This window comes from Propithecus coquereli, unplaced genomic scaffold (genome assembly GCF_000956105.1).
Source record: "Propithecus coquereli isolate 6110/MARCELLA unplaced genomic scaffold, Pcoq_1.0 Scaffold80, whole genome shotgun sequence".
Classification (NCBI taxonomy): domain Eukaryota; kingdom Metazoa; phylum Chordata; class Mammalia; order Primates; family Indriidae; genus Propithecus; species Propithecus coquereli.
Window position 1 is genome coordinate 4,397,241 of NW_012154174.1, and position 16,291 is coordinate 4,413,531.

A 16,291-nucleotide genomic window follows, 5' to 3' on the forward strand; every position below is an offset into this window, starting at 1 on the left:
TTTCTCCTTTTGGAAACTCAATTACATGGATATTGAAAATCGATACCTGTCTTCCATGTCTCTTAACTTTTCTTTTGAACTTTTTATTCCTTTGTCCCTTTGTATGAAAGGAACACGATTTTATAGTCTGGCCCTCTAGTTTGCTGTGTATCTATGTCCATTCTTCTAATAAGTTGGCCTTTTAAGGTTTTGATGTCCAAAATTTTAATTTCAGTGATTTCTAATTGACTTTTATTAACTTGATGTATTTTCTCACAGCTCTTTATGTTTTTAATTAAACGTTTTCTGAAGCAGTTTTTCTCACTTGCTTTGTTAATGTTGTAGCCTTAAATGTAACTTTTTCCTTCAGTGTAATATGTGCCTTTCTTCAAGGAAAGCTTGCTTTTCCCCAAATGTCTGGTGATTATTTTGTGCTCATCTTTGGATCTGAGATTTTCTGTTAGCCTATAACTAAATGCTGTCTTTTGCAGCTTGTCTGGGGAGTACTGAGGTGTGCTGCAGTGTGTTTCTATCTAATAGCTGGGTCTTTACAGCTCTGGCGATAATGTGTTTTTTCTAGGAATTACCAGTTCACTCAGAATATTGCTCTGTTTTAACAACTCAAAAGCTCACTCTTACTACTGTGTACTGGCTGCTCCAGTTTGGTACCCTAGTCATTCAGCATCATTCTCACAGCCTCCCTCTTCCCAGTATCAGTCACTTCCTTTCACATTTTGGAGTGTTATTTTTTCATCTTCACACCCCATCACCCCTACCAAACTTGCTCTTTATGGAATTCCTCTTCAAAATTTATTGACCAAAGACATTTCTTATATTCTGTTGTCATAGAGTGTGTGTGTATATTTTTCCCCACTATGGACATATGTATGTATTTTTTTTCTTTTTATATATTATACACATGTGAAGCTAGATTTCTTGGCTCTGCCAAGTTAATTGCCAAAAGAATATCCACTTGTCATCTACCAATATTTTTGTCATTTTTCTCTTATGCGTTGTAGTTTCCTGTTCCATTCTTTTTATTCTTGTGGGATTTTACCTTCCTCTACCCCTTTAGTATTACTTTGGTGAGGCTTTGAGAGGGGGCAGAGATAAATCATTGTGTTCAACCTGCCATGTCCAACCAGAATGCTCTGGAATATTATTTTAATTCATTGATGAATTATACATATTGATATTTCATATAGAATTTTAGCATCTATGATTTTATGGTAATTAGAATAGAGAGACTTCTTGACTTACAATGGGGTCATGCCCTGATAAACCCACCATAAGCTGAAAATATTGTAAGTTGAAATGCATGTAATACACCTAACCTACTGAACACCTTACCTTTCAGACTAGCCTACCTTAAACATGCTTAGAACACTTACATTGGTCCACAGTTGGGCAAAATCATCTATCACAAAGCCTATTTTATAATAAAGTGTTGAATATCGCATGTAATTTATTGAATACTATACTGAAAGTGAAAAACAGGATGGTTATATAGATACTCAAAGTATGGTTTCTAGTGAATGCGTATCGCTTTAGTACGATTGTAGAGAAATTGCAAGTTGAACCATCATAGGTTGAGAACCATCTGTATTTTGTTTTTGTGCTTTGAGAGTCAGTTTTTGGTACTAGGTTTATGTGTATTTTATAATATATGTTTAGTAGCTTTCCATCTCTTTTTGTGTTATGGAACAATTTAGAATTTTAATAAAATGTAGGTGTTTTAAAGAATTTAATAATAAATCATATGGGTGCAGAGTCTTTGAGGGCAAGCTATTAATACATGTTTCAATTTATATCTCAGTTATTATCCTATAATGGTTTTCTTTTTTGTGTGTATTAAGTTTCAAAGTTCACATTTTTCAGAAAATCATTTCTCACTGAGGTTTTCATAGTTTTATTAGTATATAATTGTGCATAACTTTTTTTCTATTTTCTTTATTAGATCAGCCAGGATTTTATTTTGTTTGTTTTCTTGTTGCTACTGTTTGTCCTCATGAAATGATTTAGAATTTTTTATTACTTTTAGTCATTATTGGTTTTCTGGTTATTTAATTATAAACACTAAACTAGAAATCATCTTTCTCTATTGTTCTCAAGATTACTTTTCCCCTGAAATCTTAAACTGAATGCATTATTTTAGAAATAATCTCATTGTAGTATTGTTTTTTTGAACTTATAGTTACCTAGTATGTTCTTTTTTTATTTTATTATTTTTTTTATTTCAGGGTACTGTGAGGGTACAAACATTAGGGTTACACTTTATGTCTTTGCCTCACCCAAGTGCGGATTAAAGGCATGTCCTTCCCCCCCTACAGTGCTCCCTGTGTCCTTTAGTTGCGGATTTACCCGCCCCATCCCCCTAATCCCTGGAGAGTATTTCTGCCATGTGATCACCTTAGTGTTGACCAGTTAGTACCAATTTGATGGGGAGTACAAGTGGAGCCCATTCTTCTGCTCTTGTGGTGCCTCACTTTGGATAATGGGCTTAAGTTTAATCAAGGAAAGTGTAAGAGGTTCTAGATCACTGTCGTTTCTTATGATTGAGTAATATTCCATGGTAAACATATACCAAATTTTAGTAATCAACTCATGGATTGACGGGCACTTGGGTTGTTTCCACATCCTTGCAATAGTGAATTGTGCTGCCATAAACATTTGGGTGCAGATGTCTTTATCGTAGAATGTTTTGTGCTCTTTTGGGTAGATGCCTAATAGTGCTATTGCTGGATCGAATGGTATTTCTATTTTTAGCTCTCTAAGGTATCTCCAAATTGTTTTCCACAGAGGTTGCACTAGTTTGCAGTCCCACCAGCAGTGTAAGAGTGTTCCTGTCTCTCCACATCCTGGTTGTAAAGTACTTGAGTGATTGATTACTCAGGAAAAGGGGAATTTGCTGTCTAGGGGAAAAAAATTAAGATTTTTTTTGGCACATTATTAGCCACAATAAATAAATACATCAAGATGGATTAACAAATTCAAGGTCAAAAAAAGGAAAGAAAAGATGTCCTAAACCAGTGGTTCTCAAACTTGGCTGCATATTATAATGAGAATTTTTAAAAATTCTGATCCCCAGATCAATTAAATAATATCTGGGGGTGGGAGGCACATCCGTAGTGTTTTAAAATCCCTCGGTGACTGCAGTGGCAGCAGGCTGGGAGTCACTGCCCTGTAGCCTGGTCTTCGCAAAGGGTGGTCTTCTGATAACAGCACAGAGTCTCGGGCCCCATCTCAGCCCACTGAATCAGACTGCCTGTTTACAAGCCCCAGGTGGTTTGTGTGGACAATGGATTTGGATAGCACACCTCCAAAGCAGGTGTAGCAAATTAGTCCTCATGAATCCAATTTTACTAGACTATGAGCCACACCCACTTGTTTACCTTTTCTTTACAGCTGAGTTGAGTAGTTGGGAGTGAATCTGAAATATTTACTCTCTATTTACAGAAGTTTTCAATACTTCTCGATCTTAGTGTCTCACCAGAATCACCTCAGAATTTTAAAATCTGGCTGCCTGGCTGGACCCCAGACCCATTAAGTCAGAATGGGGGAGGGGAGGCCGAGGCCCCTGTGTCAGTAATTCTCAAAGCTTCCCTGGTAATTTAAATGTACAGCCAAGGTTCAGAACCAGTGTCCTAAAAGCACAAAGAGAAAACGTAGATGTAGGAAAAAAAATCTGTCTGTATTATGGGGATGGTCTTTGTTGGATGGTAAAAAAAAGGAAAAGAAACAGTGATGGAAAGACTGATACATTTGACCATATAACAAATTTTAGAATTGAGGAAAAAAAAATCCACCTTAAGCAAAATTTTAGACTGAGAAAAACACTTTAAGCAAAATTAAAAGAAGAATGAGAAACTATGGGAGATAATATAAAATGTACAGTATCCTCATTATAAAAAAACTCAAATATGTTACTACGAATAAGATAAACACACAGGTAAACTGGCAAAGGTCACTATAAAGCACTTTAAAGAATAAAATAAAATAACTAATAATGATATGAAAAAATAATTAACTTCATTTGTTAAGATAGAAAAGCAAAATGAAACAGCATTTAGCTCTTAAGTGGGGCCTATCAAATTGGAACTCTTTTCCTCCTTTCCTCTCTTCTCCCTCCCTCCCTGCCTCCCCCTCCCTCCTTCCTTTCTCTATGGCAGTACTCAGTCCAGCGGGGACGTGGGCAAAAGGGCATTTACGTACTGATGGGAATGCCAACTGTTAGGACATTTTGGCAAGGTGTATCGCAAGTATTGAAACCTTGCCTGAGTCGTAATGTTTAGAATCAGAACTGACTGGCCAGAGTCTGTACAGGGCAGCAGCTACAAGCTTGGCCTTTGTGGAGTTCAACATCATCAGGGTGAAAGTTGGCTCCATTGCTTACAAACTGTGTGCTGGACACACTATCCAGTCTGTTTATCCTTAGCTATTTTCTTCTGTTGTATGGGTTAAAAGATATAGTTTAAGGTTTTGGCATGTCGTAAGTAATTACAAATAGAAGATGATCAATTGTAATAGATTTACATCATGGTCAACATCATCATTTCACCAATAATTTAAAATAGCAGTAATACTGTATACCAAGTGTGTGTGTAGGCGCGAGTGTGAGTGTGGGCACTCGTGTCTGTCTTTCTGGGCTTTCTATGGCATCTTGATGACTTTTCTGTGGAGTTGTGTGCAATCCTATGCTCTTTTAATTCTAGAGCGTCCTATGATAAAATTGCCATTTATTGAGCACCTCCAGTATGCCCACGTGTATTAACAGAGCACTTAGTCTTCTGGTATACACTTCTCCAGGGTAGGTTTAATGCCCGTGCCTGTGAGACAGTAAGAGTGGAGAACTCAGGCTCAGCTGCAGCTGGACTAGAAGCCTCAGCCCATCCCACAGGGAGCGCTGCAGCTGGATGGCCCTTCAGAATCATGCCAAATTGAGGCAAGGCAGCTGGCCTTTGTCCCCATATCAGCAGGTCCTGGTGGGGGCCATCCCTGGCAGGGAGTGGAACCTTGGGTGAGGCAGCTCCCTGGAGCAGAGGGCAATTTCTGTAGAGGGAACAGCTGTGAGCCCTTAGCAGGCCACGCTTCAGGAACCCGGGACAAATAACATCCCCAAAGAAGGGATCTGGGACGTGCCCCACAGTATCCACTGCAGCCCATGTGTATTATTCACTTAATTCAGGCCCAGATTTGATAAGCTAACATTTTACTTAGGACTACTGTTATTAGTCATTAATGTGATGAGCCTGCCTTTTTTTTTTTTTAATGTGTGGGTACCTACGTCCAGGTAATGCCAACTTTCTAAACCAATACAGAGCACAGAAAATGAGAGATGAGTCCATTTTTATGATTGATCATACAATAAAGAATATTTAGAGAATTTTACTATTTCTTGAAAGCATAAAGAAATTACTCATAAACCTATCTGGACCTGGTACCTGTTGGGGCTTTTAGTAACACATATTTTCTTCTTCACAATTCTGTTGTAGCCATTTTATATTTCCCTAGAAAATGATTTTATTTCAGAGATTTTTATGGAATAAATAGCAAGAAAATAGTAGAAGATACAGAAGATGAATCATTTGTCATTGAGGAGTTTCCCTTCCCACCTCTCTTTTCTTGGCCTCCTTTATTAACCTGAAGTTGCTGGGTGCACAGGAGTGGCCTTTGGTGGCTTTTCCCCCACAGGCTGCTTTCTACTCTTCCTTTATACCTCTGTCAGGGGGTCCCTCAGCACTCGTGGCTTTTCCCTTTAGTAAGCAACATACAGTCTCAGAATTCTGAATGCAGATTATCTAAACTTTAACTCTCTGCCACCTAATTCTTTCTCAAAACTCTAATTCACTCATTCAGTTCCAAGAAGGATTTATTGAGCATGCACCTTATGGCAGACACCATTTTAGGTACTGGAAATATAACCATGAACAAAACAGACATCAGTCCCTCCTCTCCTAGAGCTGATGCTACAGATGAGGAGACAGAAAGTAAATGACATAAAGAAGATGCTAATGCTCCAGGCTGAGGAGAAAAGTAAAGTAGGCAAGAGGAATAAAGGATTTCAGAGGTGGTGTGGGAGGAGGTGCAGGTTTAGGTAGGGTAGCCAGGGAGGGCCCACTGCCCAAGTGACATTGAATGAGAACCTGAAGCAGGTGGGGGAGTGTGCCATGTAGACATCTGGGGGACAGTGGTCCAGGCAGGGAGCCCAGCGTGTGCAAAGGCCCTGCAGCAGACCGGCCGACCATGCCTGTGTATTCAGGGATCTCTGTATATTAAGACAGCCAGATCAGGGGGAAAGTAGTAGGAATAATAGGAGGAGGCCATCAGATCCTAAAGGAGATGGTGTTGGTCAGAGCATGGCATCACTTTAGGTCTTTGAAGGACTTTGACTTATACTCTGTGTGAAATGGGGGATATTGGAGGATTTTGAGCAGAGACCACAAGGGGTCCAGAGCAGAGAGCAGCTGGGAAGCTGTTCTGAATGGTTGGTTGCCTGAGGATACATGCTTCAGACCAACCATTTCTCCAGATAGTCTGGCTTGATCTGAGAATAAAATTCAGGCTGGCTTTTTAACCCGTGGAGAACTTTGTTTACTGATTTATGTAATGCAAATGCCGTGCAAATGACCAGTGCAAGGCAGCCAAATAAGCAAAGCCCACTGTCATTCAGCTCACAGAGTCTTGCTCCTGCATCACTCTGGGTCCCTTTTGTAGGGGGACACCTTCCTCTAGTTTCCATGCTGGAAAAAGCTGTTATCCTGGGAGCTGGTTTGGTTTTCTTTTTTATATGTGCACCTTAATATTATGCTGTCTCCCGGCTCGCTTTTGTTAAGAAGGTGCTCAGAGGTAGATCTGCAGTTTCTCTCTTGCAAGAGCATGGGCCTCTGCGTTCATTTTATTCCTAGCCTCATTTTCATCCACCTCAATTAAAAGAAAAGCTTTTATTCTGTTACATTTTTGTGAGTCACTAAAGTGTGGCAAGCTACAAACAAGCAACAGATACACAACACAAATGCCATCGCTTAACAATAAAAAAAAAAAAAATCCAGTTTGAAGTTTGGGTCATTTGTATCCTATTTTTAGTTCCATAAATAAAAAAATAAACAATTTAAAAAAATTTAAAAAATATATATGCCACACAGGATTTTCAGGATTAAACTATGAGTGGCCAACGTGTTACTGGTATGTTATGTCTTGTAGGTAATGATTTCCCCCCTTATCTGTGGTTTCGCTTTCCATGGTTTCAGTTACCTCTAGTCAACTGCAGTTTGAAAATATTAAATGGAAAATTCCAGAAATAATTTGTAAGTTTTAAATTGTACGCCATCCTGAGTAGCTAGATGCAATCTCATGCTATCCTGCTCCATCCCGCTTGGGACGTGAATGCTCCCTTAGACCGGGTGTCCAGGCTGTCTAGGCTGTTCCCACCCTCTTGTTGTTTAGTCACTTAGTAGCCAGCTCTGTTATCAGATGCACTGCAGCGCTATCACAGTGCTTGTGTTCAAGTGACCCTTATGTAACTTAATGGTGGCCCCGAAGTGCAAGAATAGTGATGCTGGCATTTCTTTGTAATTGTTCTATGTTGTGATTAGTTATTGCTGTTAATCTCATACTATCCCTAATTTATAAATTAAACTTTATCATAGATATGTATGTACAGGAAAAAGCATAGCGTATCTAGGGTTCAGTGCCATCCGCAGTTATGGGCATCCACTGGAGGTGGACAGGGGGCACTGTTGTATCTCTGCCTGGTTCCTGTGCTGCCAGTCTTTTTCTGCCAGGTTTCTACATGTCTCATTTTATCTCACAGCAATACGCGATGGTGGTGCCAGCGTGACATCAACAGTCTAGGCCGGGCTGGATGCGTAGGACAAACCGTGGAATCTGTTAGAAGTTTACTTTCTAAACTTGCCCCCATTCTGATACACTAAGTCTTGAGAACCTCCTTGAAAATGTTTTGCACAAACCGAGCAAATGATATATGTTTTGAGACCTTGGATATTTTTTAAAAAATTTGTTGTTACCTTTACTCTTGAACAACCACTTGACCGGGTATAAAAATAAAATCTTGGATCAGATTCTGTTTGCCTGAAAATTCTGAGTGTTGCTCAATCATTGTTTAACACTTAGTGACATTAGTTACGTTAATGGTCAATACCCCCCACCCCGACACTGATGCTTTATTTTTATTGCTTAATTGATTTTAATAATAATTGAAATTTGAAAAAAGAAGCCAGATACTTTTTGGCATGGGTCTCTAGGCTGGTCATTCATTTTACCTTTTAGTGTCAAGTCATTTTTTCATGTCTAGAAAGTTCTTTTCTCTTACGTCCTGGCCACTGCTTCTGGTCTGCATGTTATTTGTACTTCCCTTTGGAACACATTTTATTCATAGTCTGGATCTCTGTGATCTCCAATCCATTTCTGCTTTCTTGAGTTTCATCTTCTTCTCTCTCCTTTTCCCTTATCTCCTCTGCTCTCTGAGGTCACGTCTGGATTGCCGCTCTGCATCAAGTTCAGCGTCACGGTGCTAAGTCAGCCTTTCATCTGTTTGGTGACGACTGGGTGTCAGGCTCCTGGGCCCTTTCGTTGCACCAGCGCCCCTTCTTGTCTCTGCAGCCTTGTGTTTAATAAAAGTCCTATAAGTAGTATTTAGCGTAGAAGGAGACTGTTTCTGAACAAAAATATTCTGTTCATGAAGGTAAATCCTTTTCAGATGAGAAATATTCCTTTTGAGCCATTATCCTTTTCTCTGTCTTTTCTTGTGCAGATTTCCTCACCTCCACTGTGAGCTTGAAGTGAATTTTTCCTTACCACCTAAACAGTTCCACCACCTTCTTCCCACCGCTGTGCGTTAGTCAGGCCCACCTTGCCAACGCACACGTGGACGCAGAACAAGGTCTCACCCCCTGGCTCGGAGCTGTCGACTTGGTCCGCTATGGGCTTAGCGCTGCAGTAAGCACGTGGCGTGGCAGTGCTTAATAACATGCTTCCTGAAAATATGCAGAAGAAAATGCCCTGGGAGTGGGTGTGATATTCAGTGTGTCTCAAAACTGCGATAATCAGTGTTTTGTAAGTCGTTCTCCTGTGCAACAGCCAAGATATATAGCCCATGACTAACTCAGAATGTCTTTTACTCATGAGTTTAACCTCAACAGAAATGTAGTTTACTCCTGGCTACTAAAGCACCATAATAATTTGTGTTTTTAAAAAATCCTTCATTATGTTTTCATTCTCTCTCTGTCTTCTACCACCTGGAAACACTGACTCTTCTTTTCCATTCAAGAGAGGTTGCTGATATAGAAAGGACAAACATTTATCTTAACGCTTAGTAAAAGTGGAATTATACAAGTTTTGAATCCTGAATTTGTAGGGCGTGATATCTTACTGATCTGGGATTTTTTTTTTTGATTGGGAGAAAAATATAGAACTTTGTAGAAAACAGATAACACTGTGGGCTATACTCTTCATTTTATCGGGGCCAAAGATAAAGATAAAAAAAAAATCCATCAAAGACATGAGGTTATCCGATTTATTCTTAATCTGCTTTTAGCACAAGAGTTACCCTGAGCTATCACAATTCCCAGCAATTTTCAGAGACTAAATCCTGCCAGACAACTAGGTACTAAGAAACGGTCTTTAACTCAGAGATCACCCAACGGCAAGCTCAGTAACCTGGGCTCTCCCCACCAGCTTTGCCCCTAACGTGGCTCCACACGGGCCACCTGTATCATGAGAACATCAGTTTACCAACTGAGATTAAACCAGCCAACAATCAGCATGAAGGAATACATCCGAGGTACCGGCTGGTTTATCTTCTGCAAGAACTTTATATCCCTTCAGCACTGGGCAGCTGTAAATCAGATGTCAGACTGTGAACATTAAAACCATGCATTGAAAATAATGCATCTCTGTTTCATTTCTCTTTCCAGGTTTGAGATTTTTAAGAGCTCTCAGACTGATACAGTTTTCAGAAATTTTGCAGTTTCTGAATATTCTTAAAACAAGGTAAGATATTTTTTCTCATTTCAATTCCCAATGCCAAGTTGTAGATATCGAGTGTGCTTGTTTTGATTTTCACAAATTAGAGTATTATTCACAGAAACAGTGATCTAACACAAAGATGGAGAGAAAACCCCAGAGTAGGGTTTGGGTTGTTCTCTTCTTGCAGGGCCAGGGGAAAAACAGCTGTGCACGTGGGGAAGTCGGGCTGGGTTTGGGGAACGTGTGGCTGACATTCGGGTACCCAGTGCAGTTGCTCAGAGATGAGCCCTGGCGCCAGGGGCAGAGGTGCCAGTGGATGAGGGAGAGATTTGCTCATTGATCGGGAGGTCCTCGCTGCCAGGTTCTAAATCGCCCCTTTATGACATTGCTAAATAAGAAATTGAACCCAGTCGTAAAGGCAATAGAAGCAATGCTATGAGAGGCAATCACAGACCTCGTACGGCAAACAGGAAATCATTTCATTTCAAAGCACATTTTTAGAGGTTCACTTTATATCCATACAGCCCTTGGGGCTTGATCTGTGAATTGCCTTTTGGGGAGGACCTAAAAACCTCCTGCCGAATGCACCGTGACTACTCCTGCTAACTGTGTTATGATCTGGAAAACACAACTGGACCAGGAGGAAAATCCCCCGGAGGGTCTCATTCCTGATGACCTGCCGGTTTGCAGAGCTGGCCCGAAACCAGGGCTGTCTTGATGAATAAACTAATAAAAGAGGTTAGACGGACTCTAATGGAGAATAAATACAGGCCATAAATTTCTCTTCTAGGAAATTACACTTTAAGAAGCTCACTTCTAATGTTCTGTTTCCTCTTTGGTTGCCCTTAATGTGCTTGATAAATGATTAAAAACAGGACACCTGTGCACTTTGTGATTTGTAATTAATATACCTGCATTTCTGAGAGTGTGGATTCAGCATCATGTTCCCAGTAACGGAGACCAGGACCCAGCTTCCTGAACCCAACACATCTACCAAATTTAACCAACTTTGGCTTCCCCCTTTGGGTGGTAGTGTTTTTTGTTTGCTTATTTTGTTTTGCTTTAATTCCAAATTGGTTTCTTGTCTCTAACTATTCATCTATGTGAATGTGAGGTCAAATTCACTTCCTATTAACCAAGTTAAAAAGAAAAAGGGCATCTAATGCCATTGATGTCTTTTAAAGTATGTTCATGACCCTGAGGTAAGCATGTATCAGTTCTCTGTTAGCGATAATGTAATATTGTTCATATATAGTGAATATTGTTATTCATTATATTTTCCTTTGAGTGACAATAACCCTGATTTCTACCTTTTTATGGCTCTTCTATGCAATGGAATCATAGTACTCTTGAAATTTAAATGCTCAGCAAGCTAGCATCACCAATATCTACCTATGTCAGGCTCGCTCCACTAGACTGTATTTTTTCAGGTAGAATTGGTGAGCTCCCAGTGCCAAGCATAGGATCTTGTCCTTAAGAGACATGTTTTTTTCCTAGTGGGGATGCTGTTATGAGGAGCCCTTCATACTCCAACATTGTGCAGTGTCTCTCTCTCCCTGCTTCACGTCTACCTCATAAATTCAGGAGATTTTTGTTCTCCAACATCAACATTTCATTTAAGAAGGTTCCATTGCTCTGAGGAATAATGAGGAGATAACTGTTCTTGCCTCCTTGTGTACTCTGTGGATCCCTTCTAGACTTCAGAGAATGATCGGCCATCTGAGTATCTTTTTCTGACTTCTTTCTAGTATATCTGCCTATTTCCTACTCCTTGGAAAAGATTCATTTCTTTCCTTTGGATGCAGGAAAGAGCTCTGGCATCCCTGGTGAACAGTCTGCTTGGTGACTGTGCAGTTATGGATGGTTCAATCTCCCAGGGCAGAGGGACAAAGCTGAAGCAGCCAGTCAGGGGAGGAGGGGGAAAGTGGCCCTAGGGCAGAGTCATGGGGTGGCAGCTGTTCAGGCATCTGCCATCCTGGCTCCAAAACAGCATCTTCTCAGCACCCCACTTCCCACTCAATTAGACTCCTGTTATCAGAGGGTGCTTTTCATAATGACCCCACAGCTTGGGTTTTCCAAGTTCCCATCACTCGGGTCATGACCAGGTGATTCAGTTAATTTAACAAGCCTGATGTGAGCACCTGTTTGTGCCAGCAGCAAGGTTGGTACTAGGATACAGTCCTGCCTTCAAAGAGCCCACTGGGGTGTGGTTGGTGCTGATGTGGGTGTGCCCAGGGGTTGGGAGGCACAGCGGAGAGTACTTAAGTCAGGTTTGGTGTGAGGTTTGGGGCAGTCAAGGATATTTTCAAGGAGAAGGGGGTGTTTTAGGTAAGCCTTGAAAAAACTAGGTGTCATGCCCAGTAGGCTGGGCATGGGAGGGGTAGGGAGGGTGGGACAAACTTCTAATTAAGGACACTACAGAAAGTACGCAGGTGAGAGAACATGACACTTGGGGGACCCTTGAGTAATTCTGTGCTCCCAGACATTGGGGGTTCTGAGGTGGAAGAGGAGGCATGGCCAGGTCACCAGGCATGGATTGAAACTTCACGAAATTCTAAGAACTCCAGAAGCCCCAGGACTACTCGTTGAGCCCATTCTTCCTCCTGGCTAATCTCTGCACCTTCTTCTAGCCTAAGCACTGACCCTGAAGCTGTGCCCCGGAGAAATAGAAGCCTTGGTTTCTGTAGGGCTTTGGACTTTGCATGATTCTTTATGACTCCTCTGTACTCTGCCGCTTTCACGGTGGTCCTTCCAGGAGGGTGGGTGGAACCATGTGGTCACCTTTAGGGAGATGTTGTCTGGCTTTCTCTGGCAGCGCATACCTGCCAATCTGGGGCATTAGGTAGGGATGGAGGCTTTGCAATGTGATTTGAAATAATGATTTGGAATTGCTCTTTCATTTTTTGTTCTTTGGCTGCCTTGCTCGGCCAAGACCTGGAAGAATGGTGCAGAGAAGCACATGGGGGTGGGAGGGAGAAGTAAGAATTGAGAGAGCAGCAGAAGGGAAGCTGGGGTGCACAGGATGAAGTGGGCAAGTCAATTACTGGAATCCCCAGACTGCAGGCCAACAGAGGGCCCAGAATACTCCATAGCCTGACATTGGCCAGTGAAAAAGGGAGGCGGGGAGACTCCCTCACTGTCTAAGCTGTTGGCAGGTCCTCAGTCGCCCTGCAGACTGGCAAGCTGACATACAGATGTGACAACACACATTGCACGGTCAGAGCAAAGTAAGCCGCTCTCTTTAAAGGCTGTAATTCCACATCTCATTGACTGTGGTGGCTGTTGATGATTAAAGCATGGATCACCTAGCAATTTTTTTCAAAATGGATATTGCTTTGTTTCCCTTAATTATTAAAATAAAATATGCTCATTATAAACATTGCAACAATATAGTAATAGAAAAAGTGTAAAGGATAAAGTAAAATTGCCCCGACCCCACCCCACCCCACTTAGAGGGGACCCTTGCTATCCACCATGCCACTTGACTTCCCACCTAGCATTCCATTAAATGTCTGGGCTCTCACTGACCTAGCCAACACGTTTTTAGAGGGGACATTTTGGGGACTAAAACTGTACAGCATATATGACCTTAGAAATGGCTCCAAGATAAAGTTTGTAAAGAAGAGTGTTTGATCTGGAGATTGGGGTGTGCAGGGAGAGGCCCGATCCTGAAGGCCTGGTCCTTAGATTTGTGGTTTTTACTGAGAGCGAGAGAGCTGTTGAAGGATTTTAATCAGTAGAGCAAATGTGGTCAGATTTACATTTTAGAAGGCTCCCTCATTCCACCGATTGCATAGAGTGGGTTTGAAGCATCTGGGACCATAAAACCAGTTGGGGCAGTAGTCCAGGGAAGAGGTATTAGGGAATAGATTGGGTGGTACAAATCAGGGTGGAGGAGGGGGGTGCAGGGATAATTAAGGGGTGAGTTGGCAGAACTTGATTCTGCTTTACTTCTTGTCTTATAGTTCAGACCCTTCATCTCAGACTGGTGCAGTCCAGTTGACTTTTTTTGGGGGAGAGAATTTTACCTATGTCCAGAAAAGATAGCAATAAAACAAAATAAGGCCATTGGCACCTGGCTGTCCTCTCCACCAGAAACAAAGAAGAAAATTGGAGAGGAGCAGAACAGGGACATATTTGCACCTCTTTGTGCAAAGTAAATGGCGTTTTCAGTGTTAACCACAACATGGCTTGTCAGATACACAGAGGACAAAGAAGGCCTCAAGCAGCTCTGGGTTTGCAGGTACAATCTCAGGAGTCAGACTCTCTCTCACAGCACCCACAGAGTCCTGGAAAAGGTCTCTGATCTACAAGAATCCTGTGCCTGCCCTTGGGTGACTTTCTGTGTCCACTGAGATGAATTACTCTAATGGCCAGTGAGAACTCATGGGATGGGGACTCAGAAATTATAATGGAAACATCAGAATAGTTTTCTGTGGGCGGGCCAGGATTTCATGATAAGATCATAGTCCATCCCTCCCTAAAGGAATAGGAAAGGGGCTAAAATCTGAATGATTCCAATCATTCTAACCACTGGTACCTTCATGTTTGGCCCAAACATGACAATCCACGGTGGGCTCTTTCACCATGAAGAGCACACAGCCCTGCTCCTGGCACTTCCCCACCCCCTCCTTCCAAGGATCCCCACTCAACCTGGCAAGGTTCACATTTCAGAGTATGGAGGATGTCCACCAAGGGTTAACCTTACGTCTTTAGTGCATAGCTTTCAGATGATTGCTTGGTCGGAGAGTTTAATTTGTAAAGTAAATTCCTAAACCTAAGGATCTGTGATAAAGCCAATGTCATAAAAATAATCAGATTTCAGAGCCGAATATGCACAGTTTCTGCCACCGTGATTAAATGTTCTATACATAGCAAGAGCTCCCTTAAGCACTGTTAATATAACTGTGACAATCATTTAGAGTTTAATAATCACTATATTTAGGTCATTTCCCCAAGGCACCATGAGGCTCAGAGACTCTGATAGGTCCCAAAGATCCAGGAGTATGGAAGTGAACCCACTTGGTATTTAATTATGCCCTGAGAAAATGCACAGGGCACACGCCTCTAAGATCTCTCCCTTTTCCACTGGCTACCTGTTCTTACTCTATTTCTTACTCTCCAAAGGTAGAGCACACCTTGGAGGGCCTACAAGGTGGAGGCACAGGAGGGTTCTGCTCTACGTTGGTTTTGCATTGAGAAGCGTGTTGCGGACAGGGTGCGTTGGTGACCTGGCTGAAGCAGTGTCGAGTTCCTTGTCTGCCAGGGCTCCTGCACTTGCAGGGCTCGCTGGGTGGATGCCTTGTATCTATTCTCCTTGTTTATACTCTGCCAGTCTCTGGTTCAGGGGGTTGCCCTTCCAGGGAGAGAAGATTCTGGAAGACTAGTGATTAGGCCTCTGGGGCTGTCCGGCTACTCCAGAGAGCAGAAAAGCAAGAGTTATGTTTTCTCTCAGCTCTAAGGGGAGGCTTAGAGGGAAGGTTTTAAACATTTTTTTGGTCAGTTGGTGATCTCCCTGCACAACTGCAGAAACTACTTAGAGGTGAGGTGGGGATAGCAGGACCCATGACGGTGTCTAGAAAAAGGGTAAAGGCCAGGACTTAGAAGATCTGTGCTTGCCTTTGTGCTCTCCAGCTTGGTGCCTTCGGAATTCTAGAGCTGTGGAACTGCTTGCACCATTAAGCACAAAAGTGGGTGCTCTAGGAGTTTGCCCTCTTCTCTCAAAAGGGAGACAGCCCCAGACAGTCTCAAGTGCCTAGCACATAAGGGCTTCAAGACATATTGGCAATTATTACAATCTAGCAAGTCTAAAAAATGACCAAGAAAAACAGAACAGACAGTTTTGATGTTTTTCTAGCAGAAGTTTTTAAACCATAAGGAAGTCATTCCACACATCTCCAAAGATCAGTCTTGCCCACAAAATTTAGAGTATCTGCTTGTGCTTTTCACGAACTGTCAGAATCAACTCCGGAAAAAGTTAAGACTTCTGTACAGTTATATACAAGAATACAGATTGTTGTTGTGGAAATTAAATGAGTTAGTATTTATAAAGCGCTTGGAATGGTAGTGCATGTGGTGAGCACTGGAAAAAGAACTGTAAAAATGTTAGTGATGCTATTGCTGTGATCTCAAACTCTTGGAATTTAAATCATCGGTTCCCCAAACGAAAGATGGGGGAGAAGGCAGCTGTAACAGCCACGAATCGACCAAGAACGATGGGATGAGCAAGCCTGTGGGCTGTAGGAGGCCACTCCTGGGAAAATGCGAGAGGTGGAAAATAGAGTTCTTTTTGGTGAGATGCAGCAAGGAACACAGAGTTAAATAGCAA

General features: G+C 41.8%; 1 protein-coding gene across 23 annotated transcripts in view; it reads left to right on the forward strand.

The window, feature by feature from the left end:
• KCNMA1 (potassium channel, calcium activated large conductance subfamily M alpha, member 1) overlaps positions 1-16,291 on the forward strand; it is a 740,417-nt gene that overhangs the window by 490,789 nt on the left and 233,337 nt on the right. For all 23 annotated transcript variants that reach the window (XM_012663330.1, XM_012663323.1, XM_012663335.1 and 20 more), the window contains one exon: positions 9,912-9,987. In XM_012663330.1, coding sequence (XP_012518784.1) covers positions 9,912-9,987 — 76 coding nt within the window. The remainder of the gene's footprint in view (positions 1-9,911; positions 9,988-16,291) is intronic.